The 13,829-nt window shown below is 37.3% G+C and overlaps 1 protein-coding gene across 3 annotated transcripts in view; it reads right to left on the bottom strand.

Annotated features, from left to right (window-relative positions):
• The window catches only part of capt (adenylyl cyclase-associated protein 1), a 161,694-nt gene that overhangs the window by 7,227 nt on the left and 140,638 nt on the right, over nt 1–13,829 (bottom strand). For all 3 annotated transcript variants that reach the window (XM_081755792.1, XM_081755794.1, XM_081755793.1), the window contains one exon: nt 13,655–13,798. In XM_081755792.1, coding sequence (XP_081611918.1) covers nt 13,655–13,798 — 144 coding nt within the window. The remainder of the gene's footprint in view (nt 1–13,654; nt 13,799–13,829) is intronic.

The raw sequence follows: 13,829 nt of genomic DNA, 5'->3' as shown, positions 1-13,829 counted from the left end.
ATATGACGTCTCGAATTTCGTGGTATACTTGGTGTAGGTATACTTGGAGCAGTTCCATACTTTTGCAGTAGAGCCCGCACTACGTCTTTTCGAAATGCTAAACTTTCACTGGTTAAGCCTTTTGTTCTTGCCAAAAAACAAGAATTATTCATCACAACATCGAACATCCACAACGCAATTGGTATGTACCACTTTTTGCCTCTGATACCAACACGGTAAGCTTCTATATTTTGGTCCATTCTATCTACCCCGCCCATAAATTTACCGTAGATTTTGGTGACATTTGGCTGGGGGATTGTTACTTTCCTCTTCTCTGAAGAAGAATAACGTTCGGCACATTGCACAGGATGAACGTCAAATTCAGCTGAGAGAACCGTCACAACATTCTTGCCCTTCTACCTAACTGCGATAACGTTGTTTGTAGAATCAACTTTTGCAACATACGTTCTACGTCTTTCTTTCTTGAAGGTGTTTGTGGCAAGTTATAACAGCATAACTTGTTATATAGAGGTCCTCAGTCATATTTTTTATCTATATTATATCACTAAAATCACTTAAAAATAATTTATATTGTATTTATCTTTCCGTGATTTATTGTGGCACACAATTATTGAAATAAAATACACCTCTGTGATTATGCATACATACTTTATATGATGGTTCTTGAACTATTACATCGTTTATTTATAAAACGTTGTGATGACAACTTACAGACAAAAGCTCATCAAATTAACATATTAAAATCAATTTTGATTCTATTTCTTTTTCGTATTTTCTTCTTCTTCTTCTAACTAGTTAGTGCATATTTTAAAAACAAACATTGCCCGGAAAGAAAAGATATTTAAAATTACATTAAAAATACAAGATATCGTTACATCATGTCGCCCGAATTACAGGACTTTCTTTTATTGTTTACAAATAAAAAAAAAAAAAAAAAAAAAAAGATCATGGACCGTCAAGTAATACATATATTAATCACTCGAGTTTTCGAATGCACCTCATATATATATTTATTTATTTATTTATTTTTATAACAATATTATTATCAAATATATTTTAAATTTTATCATTGACTTCATTTCTTTATACATTTCAACGATGATAAGGCACATTCAAAATTTGATTCACAAATTATTTAATTTTAAGTCCTTTTCGGGTCCCTTAAATGCTTGTTACAAGTTAATAATTATTTACTTGGGCATAATGAAGAAGGTTTTGAAAAAGATGTATGTATGATATTCATATGGTTGTTCTTTGAACGAAAGAGGATCAAATATAGGATATGTTCAACAAAATATAAATGAAAATGAAAATATTGACAATATTTAAAACATAACACAATAATTAACTTCTTATCAAGAACACAAATGTACGAATTGTTCCATCTGTTGATTCATTGCATTATCTTTATAGAATTCAAATAAGGTACGAATAACAAACAAAATCATAATGATAATTCAAGCGAAATAAAGCAAAAATCAACTGAATACGGTTTGCTCGGACGCCGTAACTTTTACTTAAGTTACATGACAAACAAATTCATTCAAGTTGCTTTGAAAGTCACAAATCGGAATGCAGTCTTGTATGCTACTTATTTCTACAGTTCTTTGTTTCTTACTTTGAGAATTTGTACCATCTATGGAATTTCTACGAAATCCACTTTGAGGAAGATTAGATCTAATGTTTACATGCTTCTTAGGTGTACGTAATCGTACTACGCTAGGCTTAGGTTCAGTTACGCGATTACTATGACTATGACTACTATGGTTAGGTTCGGTTATCTTAACGGTAGAATTAGGTTCAGTTCTCATTCATTTTACTGGTGGCGAAATGAAGTGACTTATCGGTAGAAAACAATTGAGCTACGCCTTGCGTTTTTAACTTTCGGCCTTCTTCGGCTATTATCGTCGCGTTTCCCGGTTCTTTGGAGAAATGAATGGCTTTTTCCCGGTTCATGAAATTCCCGGCTATTTCCCGGTGAGTGGACACCCTGAAATGGCAACGTTGCACTTTCATTTAACATTGGGTGCATAAAGAATGTACAGCCCAAATGGCTCATCCGATTTAAAAAATTCCTTCAGTTTAGATAGGAAACATCATATTTGGAGACGGTTTTCCCTCTTATATTTTGTTGTAATTCTGATAGTAACAGAGTTACCCTATGTCAGGGGACTTTTGAGACACTTTGTATATAATATAGCCTTCAAACAACTAATTTTAGCTGCGAAAGCAATTTTAATGGTGTGCGTGATTAGGGATATTAACCTGACTTCGCGCCATCAGACATCTTGATTCCAAATTGAAGCAGTTGCTGAAAGGAATACTCCCCCCCCCCCCCTTTTAAGGTAATTTCCAATGTCAAGCACTATTTTTCCAGCCAATGTGACACTTTCTACAAACAGAATTTGTAAGATCGTTTGAAGAAGTGGGTTACTTTGCACGATGACTATGTGGAAAAGGACAGATATCATGTGCCACTTTCAAACTACTAGTTCCATACACTCTGTGAGGGCGAAATCTTACTGATCGCTCCACGTATAAGTTTAGCAAGTATTTTACATCAATTCAATTTCTAATCTCGTTATTACTGATTAAAACGGAGAACATGTATGTTAACGCTTTCATTTTGTTTGCGCAGTCATACATTATACAGACAGTAGAAAATTTTAACACACTTGCGTTGTTTTGTTTGATTTATCACCCTAATATTTCTCTTCTTTTACACTGGAAGTATTTTCTGAGGGATAGACCACTGAAGAAAATATCAAGATTCCATTCACATACTTGCTACACTGTCTTCCTTTTTATGTTTAAGGCAAAACACACTTCTGACTTTAAACTTGAGCTACAAAAATTCTTCTTACTATTTACCCACTAAATGAATATTTTTATTTACAGGCCATTATGTGAGAAAAATGTTAAGTACCATAATTCCTCGATGTATATCACCATAAATCAATCACCGCAACCAGTTCTGAAGTGAAAATTAACGTATAACTGTTACAAAAGTTACTGAAGAGAAATTAACTCATTTTTATCAAGATTCTTAAGAATATTTGGTGATACTTTCTAGATTAATAACGTGATTCCACTCTTATTCAAGAAGGATCTGAAGAACCTTACTTAAGATTTAATTCTGGCATCTTTGTTTTAATAAAATATGATTCACACGTAGACACGTATTTTCTATCTGGGATGAGTATTTTTTTTTTTTTATAGAAAAATGAAATCTTTGAGTTTTACGTCCCACGGTTATATCGGTTAGGCTAAAGAAGACGGTGATGATGAGTAATGAATGAAATGATGGAATGAAGAAAGTGGGAGGAAACGGGAGAACCGAGGAAACCCACGCATATGGTGTTTGTCCACCACAAAGTTCACTTGGCGGGGGCTGGAATCGAACCCGGGACTTCAAGCACCAGAGGTGAAGAGTATTTTTTATAAAGTATTTTTACCATTTTAACAGTGTGTCTCGAAAACGTTTTGATAAACCAGAAACATCAAAATCTTCATCTTTTCAGTCTCTAATATTTTCCTTTAATCTTGTCGCCACATTTGTTTTGATCATGCCTATATATATATATGTTTTATTACAATTATATTCCAGTTCTGAAGTACTAAGAATGTTTACACGACTATTATAGTTAAAAAATGTTTTCTAATTGCATCAGTGATTTGAATACTACATTAAAACCATACTTTCTTGACACCTTTTGTAATTTGTGTGAGAGTTTGGACCACACAGAAAGCGAAATTTATTTAGCGCTCCTATCTGCATCCTTCGATAAGCTTGTCTGTTCGTAAAGTATGTGATCTTCATTCGTCCAAGGTGGAAATTGAGTATCCATTAAGAAAGCCTAAATGTACATCAATCTAGCAGCTATGATTACTTTTGAATTCTGTGGAGTTTAGTCTATCGACCTGTCGGCTTTTATATGCATAGATTGTATTTAGTCACAAGTAAATAATGCCGATCTTTTATTACTGCGAATTATAATGAATTTTCTTTTATTGTTGATGACTAATTATACGATTAAATGTATGAATGTCGACGAAAAATTAATCGAAATGACTTAATGAGAATCACGAATTATGTACTGACTGAAGCGTCCAATGTATTACGAAAGATGGAATTAGGATACGTGTTCGATTATCACATATTGTCGATTATCGCACTATCCCAGAAGATGTATTTTGAATCTGTTACCTAATCCATTGTTATCTATATCGGCTGTTTGATGTATCTGTGAATGTTTTCTGCTGGCTAGTTCACGCAGAGCATGTAATGAACCGTAAATCTGTCTGAGCGTTGTAGAAATTCATTTCTATTATAAATGGTAGAGGTATGATAATCACTGAAATGGGCACTGCTTCTGTTTGCACATCTGCTGCTTTGAAACAAAGTCCTACTTAAAAATTTCATGTATACTGCTATGAAGAAGAGCTCGATCTACTTGGAATTAACTCTAGTTAATCACAGAATTAAATTTAAACTTGCGCTTGCACGTAAGGCGAGCATGGAAGTGACAATGGGTAGCATGACTTAGCATATTTTTCATAATGCTAATTGCGATGGTCTCATCGAACTGTTTTCCGTTTTACTTAGAACGGTTTGCTTTTATTAAATTAATTGAGCCACTAAAACACAAACTCATGTGCCATAATTCCATTTATTTATATCTTGTTGTCCTGACAACCTCTTATCCACCATCTTATTATTTTAAAACATTTGATTATCTTTTTTCTTTATATATTAACATTATATCTATATACTATTTCTTTTTCTTTCTCTTCTTCTGATAGTAAAATCAGCCAGCCTAGTACATATTTAGAATATCTTATGGTCCAAAATTACAAAGTAATAAAGATTTATAATACAAATATACAATGTACCGTTGTATACTTTCACGCAAAACGTTCACGAAAAATATCAACATTTCTATCTTTCACTTTTTTCTTTCTTTCTGATGATTCTTCAGATTGTAAGCCCGATTTGTAAAAAAATCAACCGCAATCAATAGAGTGCGAAAGCCTCCAGAAAGTGATCGTAAAATCAAGTACTATATTTTCTATGAAATCCAACCCATGTATATTCTGAAACAGAATTTACAGAATTGTAGTATCACTCGTTATACTCACTGTCAGTTCACAGCGAAATCATGACAGCTTTGTAACCCATGTGTAATGTGTTGTTTGGGTCTCTAAATGTGTTCCACGAGTTTATTTTATTTGACTTTTATTTATGTTTTATCTTTTAGTGATTTTTCCGTACTTTGCAACACAGTATTCATACGTGCGATACATCAGTCAAACGTCACTTGCAATTTCAGTGGTTATCTCCCAACTTCCTACTTTACTGGCTGTCCTGGTTAAAAGACTTCAATCGCGAAGCTGAAGTGAACTGTGACAGTAGGAAACCTGAACGACAGAAGCTCTCCAATTGGTTGAAGTTTCCTGCAACATGGCGCGCTTGAATTTTAAGAACATGTTTTCGTTTACTGGCAAGAAAGTCAATGACTACATCACATTTAATCAAATTAAAGCGATGCCGTCATTAGACGCCGAGAAAGCAATTATTAAAACAGAGTTTCTCAAACTGTAGTTTTCGTGGTCTATCTTGTGGTCCTTAGAATGAACATTAGTCCAAAAAGGCAGAAAAACTAGAATTCAAGTGAATTCTGATTTACACACTAGGGTTGAGAATCTCGAACAGATATAGATTATGCAAATAATACATTACAAGATTTAATAAGGCAAAGATTATATGAACTCTAGTTCCACCATTTCATTTATTTCTCATCATCACCGTCCCCTTTAACCTAGCCGGTATAATCGTGGGACGTAAAACTCAAAAATTTCATTTCATTTTTTTTCTAATAGTTTATATCATCATAAAATATTCTGATTAGTCTTCAATTATTTAAAAAAAATGTATTTATTTCTATTAATTCCAATACAAAATTAAGGGAATTTTAATTAATATTATTTGAAACTTATAAGAATGCTGATACACTAGTATATGCTCAAAACCTTTTAAAGAAATAGCTTTGGAAGGTAACAAGAGTAGAGTTGTCCGTAGAACATTCTGATTATAAAAGTTGCTGAACACATCAGAAATGGCGATAATTTATGGATTTGTGTGTTAGGATGACCAGCGAGTTAGGTACAGACAGTCTTCCATCATTTTGGAAGAGCTCTGTATCCAGTAATCTTAATTACGACTCACATGCTGAGGCTATACCTAATTAACTGTATGTACGCCTGAAGCAATATGAAGACGACAGACGACACTCATACAGGTGTTTCTGCTGTGTTTCAATGACTAGAAGAAATATATATTTTAGTTGACGGTAAATTTTGCATCTAATCGGGAAATAACATGACTTCAGGAGGGAAACGAGATGTTACGAAACTGGTAACAATGTGTTGTAGTTGTATTAGTATCAATGATTCAAATAATAATATAAGTAGTAATATTAGTAATAAAATCAACTTACTATATTAGTCGCAGAACCAGTTGTTAAATGATTTAAATGACATCGCTACTTACACGCGCGTTGTTTTGGAAAAAGAGATCGAAAGGTCGTAAAAGTACATATAAAATGCTGGCGTGAACAGCAAAACGTTGTTCATTACAAAGAGAAACGAAAGGAAAAGATTAATGGAAATTACATGAAAAGGGAATTTATAATCACGACGAAGAGATTCAAAGGTTAACGATAAGAGACTGGAGTGGGTGCGTTATCTGCAAAGGTCCTTTTGCACTCTCAAAGTTCAGTAATAAGTCTGTCATGAAAGGAGAATATAACACAGAAAACATGCAAACACAGTAATAAAAAGCACTAGGATAAAAGTAGTAACACAGAAAAATATTAATGTTTCACCGGGCTACGTGGAAAGGGTAAGAACGGTCCAAGTTAGTATGAAAGATAAGAGAAGTCAAATACTTATCGGGATTGTCAATTGAATTGGAAACGAAAACTGCCTTTAGTGACAATAAACAGAGGATAAACACATCGGAGAAAGCAAGAAATTAGTCAGGGCAATCTCAAGCGGATAAGACACGGAGGTGACGAAGAAACATAAAAACTTGAGAGATTGTTCGCTAGTCATCTCCGAGCAGTGTTGGTAAGTCTGCTAGGAGAGCAAAGTCAATTCGAAGCTAAGCATCATGAGGGTAATTTACAAGCAGAATTCAATACTTTTCTAGCTCCACACACCACACACAATGGTGTGTCTTCGCCACGAAATAGAAATGCATGTGTTAAATGTGAATGTCCAATGTGAAGTCGAGTTAGAGTCTGATGAGTTAGAATCTGTCAAGATCTTGAGCTGGTAGTGCAGACACCAAGTGCAGGTTTGAGTACATGTAATTTATTGTTGACAGTCTGATCCATTTCGAGCTGCCAGCGCTGATGCAAATGAGCAGTAAACAGCGATCGCAGATCAGTGCTGTACATGGGAAGATGAAGCTCTTCCTTCATGGGCAGTAACTTTTGCTGCATGGTCTGTCTCTTCATTACAAGCTATATCAATATGACTCGGAGCCTAGAGGAGTTGTACTTCGCATCTCTGTGCTAAGAATCTATGATATGTAAGGAGGATTTGCTGGACGATAGGATGTTTACTTCATACATTAAGGAAGCTACTTACAGAGGTTTGAGAGTCGCAACAGATTAAGATTCTGCTTATACGACATACAGAAACACAACGTAAAGTTTGTAAAATTGCAATTAGTTCAGCAGTAAATACTGAAGAGAAGACGTGTAATTTAAAACCATAAGTAAGTGCAATTGTGAGAAAAAAAGGCACATCTGACAGAATCAGCATCTTTGGAACCAACATTAAATAGACAGTAAGGTCTTGTAACTGCTGTAAGAGGGAGTGAAACTCTTGTTAAAATTCGTGAGGGCTGGTGCTTGGCTTCGTTTTGGGACCAATGGAAAGAAACAGCTGGATGAAGTATCTTCGATGGGGTGCAGATAAAACAAACCTAACTGACATAAAAGGGAAACTGCGACAGCATGGTCATCCAAAAGTTCCATAGCAAATTCCAAAAGATCTTGAAAAGAGCTTTGGGCCGTTCTTGATAATGTTGGTAGCGATCTCCAGCTTCCAATGCAGAAGATGAAGGATGGTGAGGCATTGATTTTAGATTAGCAAAATAAAAGATGGTTCGTGCGCTTTAACATAGAAGGTGGGAATAGGACTCATACGGAATGAACCAGTCGCCAAACGTATGCCAAGATAATGGACAGTGTTCAGTTGGCGTAACGTGGTAGGTCTGGTAGATCCATAAAAAAATGCATCCATAGTCCAACTTTGAACGGATTAGGATATGATACGGTAGTAGAAGGACAATGCGATCAGCACCACAAGAATATGGCACAACATTTTCGGAAGATTGAATGTCTGTTGACAGCGATGTTTTAGGTCTCGTAGATGGACTGCCCAAGACAGCCAGTGATCAAACTGAACGCCCAGAAATTGGATGCAGTTAACGAATACAAGCGTGTATGGCCCGAATAAAGTTCTGGGTGATATGTGCAGTTGCGTTAAGTGACAAAAATGCACACAGTTAGTCCTGTCGATGGAGAAAATACATCCAATAGTCGGGCATTGATCAACGTGAAAGCTTGTTCAGAGTGCGTTTAATTGTGTAGCAGAAACCGAAGTTTACGAGAGCGGAAATAAAGTGCCATCTAATCCACATACAACATTGCGGGAACGAGTATTTGTGTCACAGCATCATTAACCGCTATAGCACAGAGAGTCACACTTAATACCTCTTGCAAGAAGCAGTCGGAGAATATGGATTCCTAATCGGACTCGGAAGTATCAATTTTCAAGGCACTGGCGTAGAAAGAAACCCACATCGCCTCGTATTTCCAAAGAAGTAGCTGAAGTAAAATTCCATAATGCTAAATGGTGTCATAAACCTTCAAAAGATCAAACAAGATAGCGATCAGATGTTGGTGATGGCGAAAAGCATTCTGGATTGAACTCTCAAAATGAACAAAATGACCAATAGTACTGAAGTTTGGGAAAGCATGTTGGAGATTAGAAGCAAGGAGTTAGTATGCAAATACCATACTAAGTGTGCATTGATCATTTTCTCCAATAACCTGCATAAACAACTGGTTAAGGCAATTGGTCTATAATTGGAGCTGGACGTGCTGATTTTCCAGGTTTCAGGATAGTAAGAATATAAGCCATGCATCAGGAAAGAAGGGAAAGGAACCTTTAATACAGATACGGTTATAGAGGTCTAAAAAAGATGTTTGCCAGTGGCAAGAAGATTGCGAAGCGTGCATAATGTATGAAGTCTGATCCAGGCGTAGTGTTTTATTGCTAGTGAGAACAATGGTAAGTTCAGCAGCAGTAAAAGATGTAATATTCATTATTTGGTAACAAACTGTAAGGGTCTACATTCTCCTCGCACTTTAACTTGCAGGAAGTCAGGAAAATAATTAGCTGAACTAAAAACTGCAGCAAAATGCTGTCTCAGTTCACTGGTAATCCATTTCTGATCAGTGATCAGTTTACCTTGCACAAGAAGCCCAGAAACGTCGACAGAAGTGGAACAACTCTGAAGACTACGGAACTTTGGACCAAACAACACTTACTTACGTGCTGTTAAACTGGATACACAGTTGCGCCAGATACGTCGTTTCCATTGCTCTGGCAGAAAGGCGACGAAACTGTATCAAACTGTCAGTAGTAGTAGGAGCATGATTAAAGCGACATACTGCTCGGCGTCGTGCAAGAATAGTTCGACGTATCTCATCAGACCACCAAGGAGTGGTACGTTTTCGAGGAAACCCACCTAACAATGGAATCGAGGCATTAGTAGCAGATACCACAATTGCGTGAAAGGCCTCTAGTTGTTCATTAACAGAAAGCTGAGGGTCTGGGGTAAGTCAAAGCTGCCAGAAAAATGTCTCTAGTTTGCATGGTAGAAATTGTAACGAGATAAATAAGTATTGCACAGCAGGTAGCCCAGTGAGAATGATTGGAAATTGGTTACTGCCACATAAATCATGGTGGACACACCACTGAAGATTAATTGCATGTCGTGGCTGCAGACAGAAAAGATTTAGATGGAATATGTTCCTGCGGCAGTGGTAAAATGTAGGACTTACATCGTTTAATAAGATACGGTGTAAAATGTTGACAAAAGTTGCAAATTCTCGAACTTGAGGCTCGATACGAGGGAAACAACACCGTTCACAATAAAGACTTGAAATCCCCCACAAGAACAACTGGGTGTGGAAGTTGGTGATATACAAGGTGTGTCCCAAGTCATGAAATAGATTTTTTGCCGCGTCCTGACAGGTCGCAGCACATTCGGGAGTGTTGAGTTAGGTGAACGGGATCCTCAGCTTTGCAGCAGGCCCTAAGTCAGTCTGCTCTGAGTATTGGTGGCATCAGGATCCCTGATTTAGTGCACCCCTGGTTTGAGACCATGTCATGGCGGATACTTTCGAACAATGTTGGGGGATCAAGTGCTGCACAAAACTCGACTAAAATGCTGCAGAAACTCATGAACTGCTTAAACAAGCTTACTGGGAATCTGATCTTTCGTGTGGCAAGTTACGAGGTGGCTGACGTTTAAGGGGGGGGGGGGGGGTAGACGATGACCTCGCTCTGGATGGCCATCAACAAGCCAAACTGATGAAAATGTGACTCGTGTGCGTGAGTTGTTGAATGTTGAACCGTCGAATGAGTGTTCAGCTGTCAGTTTACACTCAGAACATTCCGAAAACCGTTGTGCATCGTATCATTGTCAAAAATTTGGGACCAGCTTAGCGCGCACCTTTCGCAGACAAGCTAAAAGCCAATCGAGTGTTGATCGCGAGTGAAGTGAAGGAATGTATGGAAATTAGATCGGATTATCTGAACAACGTTGTTACCAGTGATGAAACGCGGACATTTTAATACGACCCAGAGAGAAGCACCAGACTGCCAAAATGGCACACCCTGGCGTTCCTGAAACAGAATAAGGCGAGGATGTGCAAATCCAAATTGAAGACACTGTTGGTTGTCTTTCTCGATGCTAAGGGTGAGATTCACAAAGAGTTTGTTCCTCAAGGACAGACCGTTGCCGTTTACGTGGGTGTGGTGGAAAGACTTTGGAAAAGACACTGTCGCTGATTGCTGTATCACGACAATGCGCCCAGCCACACGTTTCTGCGCGTCCGTGAGTTCCTGGTGAAGAATACCGTGGCAAGGCTGCCGCAGCCACCCTACAACCCAGACTCGCTCCGGTCGACTTATTTTTGTTCCCCAAGATCAAGAAAGGACACAAAGGACGCTACTTTGACAGCGTTGAGCCTGTGACAACAGTTTCAAAGGAGATTCCCATTAAGGTCTTTGTGCCTCTGCTGATATTCACTTGATGATGTGCTTAACTTGTATTGGGACTGTGCTGAATGTGGTGCATTTTAGCAACAACTTGTTTGTCACTGACAGTCTGTATAAGAAGAGTTCGATTTCTAAGTGTGCGAATACGCCCCAGTCCCGGTGGAAAAATTCCAGTGACAATACGTTCCAAATGTTGTAACTAGAATAAAAGCTGAACGTTTATTTAAACTACCAGCAGTTTCTTTCTTTGGGTCTTTAATAATCAAATATCGTCGGGCATGTTACACGATCTTTTCCTCGTTCGTTCTCTCGAATTTACTGTTTGTATCTTTGGTTTTTAAGGGGATTTGATGGTGTGTTATGTTGTGAAAATAACCATAATCTCCTCGGACCAATGAGGCTGGCACGTTCTACCTACCATAATCCTTTGCGGCAACTTGAGCGATGAGTCCAGGCTTAATATGTCAGGAGCCAGCGCTACTTCTATCCTCGACTGATGGTATACTTTTAAGGAGGTCACCGTCCCACCGGCTACTGTTAGAGGACAGGCTTCTTTGGAGGTCCAACATATCGCATTCCTAGCTTTCTCTTTCAGGTCCAAGGACAACCAAAATCAGATCCAAGAATCATTGCCAGGTCAAATAATAAAAAAAATGGAAACGAAATCGGAGTCCTTAAATTTTTGCCAAGTAACAAAAGTAAATCACGCCGGCTTTCTCCGAGGCATTATATTGCACAGTAACATCCTTTCCCTGCGACAGATTTATGATTTAGGCCATCATCCGCAGCAGGAGTTTTACGGTACGGATGATGAGCCCCCAACTGAACGATGGGGTCGCCATATTCCCGACGCAGGTAGGTCCAAATTTGGAGTACGTAATGTTCAGAGTCATGCTGCTTCCTTTGATACAATATTCCCTGCACCTAATAGTTAAGAAAGAGTTTACCATTACCGGTAGAAAGGTAATCACATTCGTAACGAGGTAGAGATTCGATGATGCATAAACTTCAGGAAGAAGAAGCTACCTAATCAGAGATGCAAAGTCTGATTAACGACTGATACGCCCAGAACTTGTGTTCAACGCTGACCAATCAGGTTTCAATAAGATGGCACAAGAGTAAACACTGACATTGCTTGGTGAGGAACCAGTTGAGACATTGGACCAGTCAAAGCTGTCTTAATGAACTGCATGCTACAATTTAAAAAATAAATAAATGAATAAATAAATAAAATAAAATAAATTTTAAAAAAGTTAAGTCTTAAGGTACACAATATGTCCATGACTTGCAAATATGGCAAGCAATGCCCTAGTCTTCTAATCTTGTGTTTTCTGCTACTAAAAAAGGGTCATGATACTCAAGGATTGAAAAAGTTCATGAAGGAAGTTTTCAAAAGAAGCAGCGCAAATAACTTCAATAAGGTGCTGCTGTAGGACCACTGAGTCATAACAATTCAAAGCCGGTGAAGTGAGTAACATCAAAGAAACCAACTCTAGCTGAAAATATTTCGAAAAACATGGCTTTTCGTCAGTCTTGGAAAATTTATGGCTTTGATGACGGGAAGATATTCGCAAAAAGGCTTCAGCATTACCTTCGATTCCAAAGCGCAAGCACATTTCTCAAAGCATAAGCACAAAGTCAAAATGTTATCCATTCAGGTAACCAGATGAAGTCACCATATATTGGTGCTCGCTGAATATAACATCTAAACCTAGAGAAAATATTTTTAAAAAAGCAGAAAATACAAGAAAAAAAGTTTATATAATACGAACACATTACACGTGGGCTACAAAGCAGTCATCGTTTTGATGTAAACAGAATAACGTGAACCGTTCTACAATTGTGTAAATTTCGCTTCAGATACATGTGTATTGGGTTTCACACAGAACACAGTTTCATTATTTTGGTTCTATCACCACTATTTGAAGGCTTCTATGCTATATATTGATCGTGGTTGGATTTCTGCAAATCATACTTTTAAAATGTCATGAAAAAGTCAGACAGACATTTTCATGTATCTCATGACAGGTTTCATTGGGGTAAAACAGAAAACAGTTCTGATACTACAGTAATTAGCGCTAATCTCGTTGATCTTTCTTGTCAGTGGAAGAAATTAAAAAAAAAAAAAAAAAAAAATACATCATACCGCGCTGCGCTCTTATTATCCAAAAACTTAATGATGTGCTAACAACTATCTCATGTGCTTTTATATTGAGTTTGACACGTACAGAGGAAATACTGACTTCTTCTCTTAATTAGATCATTATAATTTATATCTGCTAGTACTTACGTAATCACCACTGCCTTTCGGCACCATTACATTCATCTCGGAAGACTTTGAGCTGACAATCTCCACATCCAACGACTGATCGCTCAAATACATTTGACACCCATCAGTTTTGTCAATTGAAATTGTGGGAACTTTAGCGAGAACCTGCGATATGAAGAAAAACAGTCCTTTGAAA

Source organism: Thermobia domestica, chromosome 4, assembly GCF_964235325.1.
Source record: "Thermobia domestica chromosome 4, izTheDome1.hap1.1, whole genome shotgun sequence".
Taxonomy (NCBI): Eukaryota; Metazoa; Arthropoda; class Insecta; order Zygentoma; family Lepismatidae; genus Thermobia; species Thermobia domestica.
The sequence above is the reverse complement of the archived record's forward strand: the minus strand, read 5'-3'. Positions and strand labels throughout refer to the sequence as shown.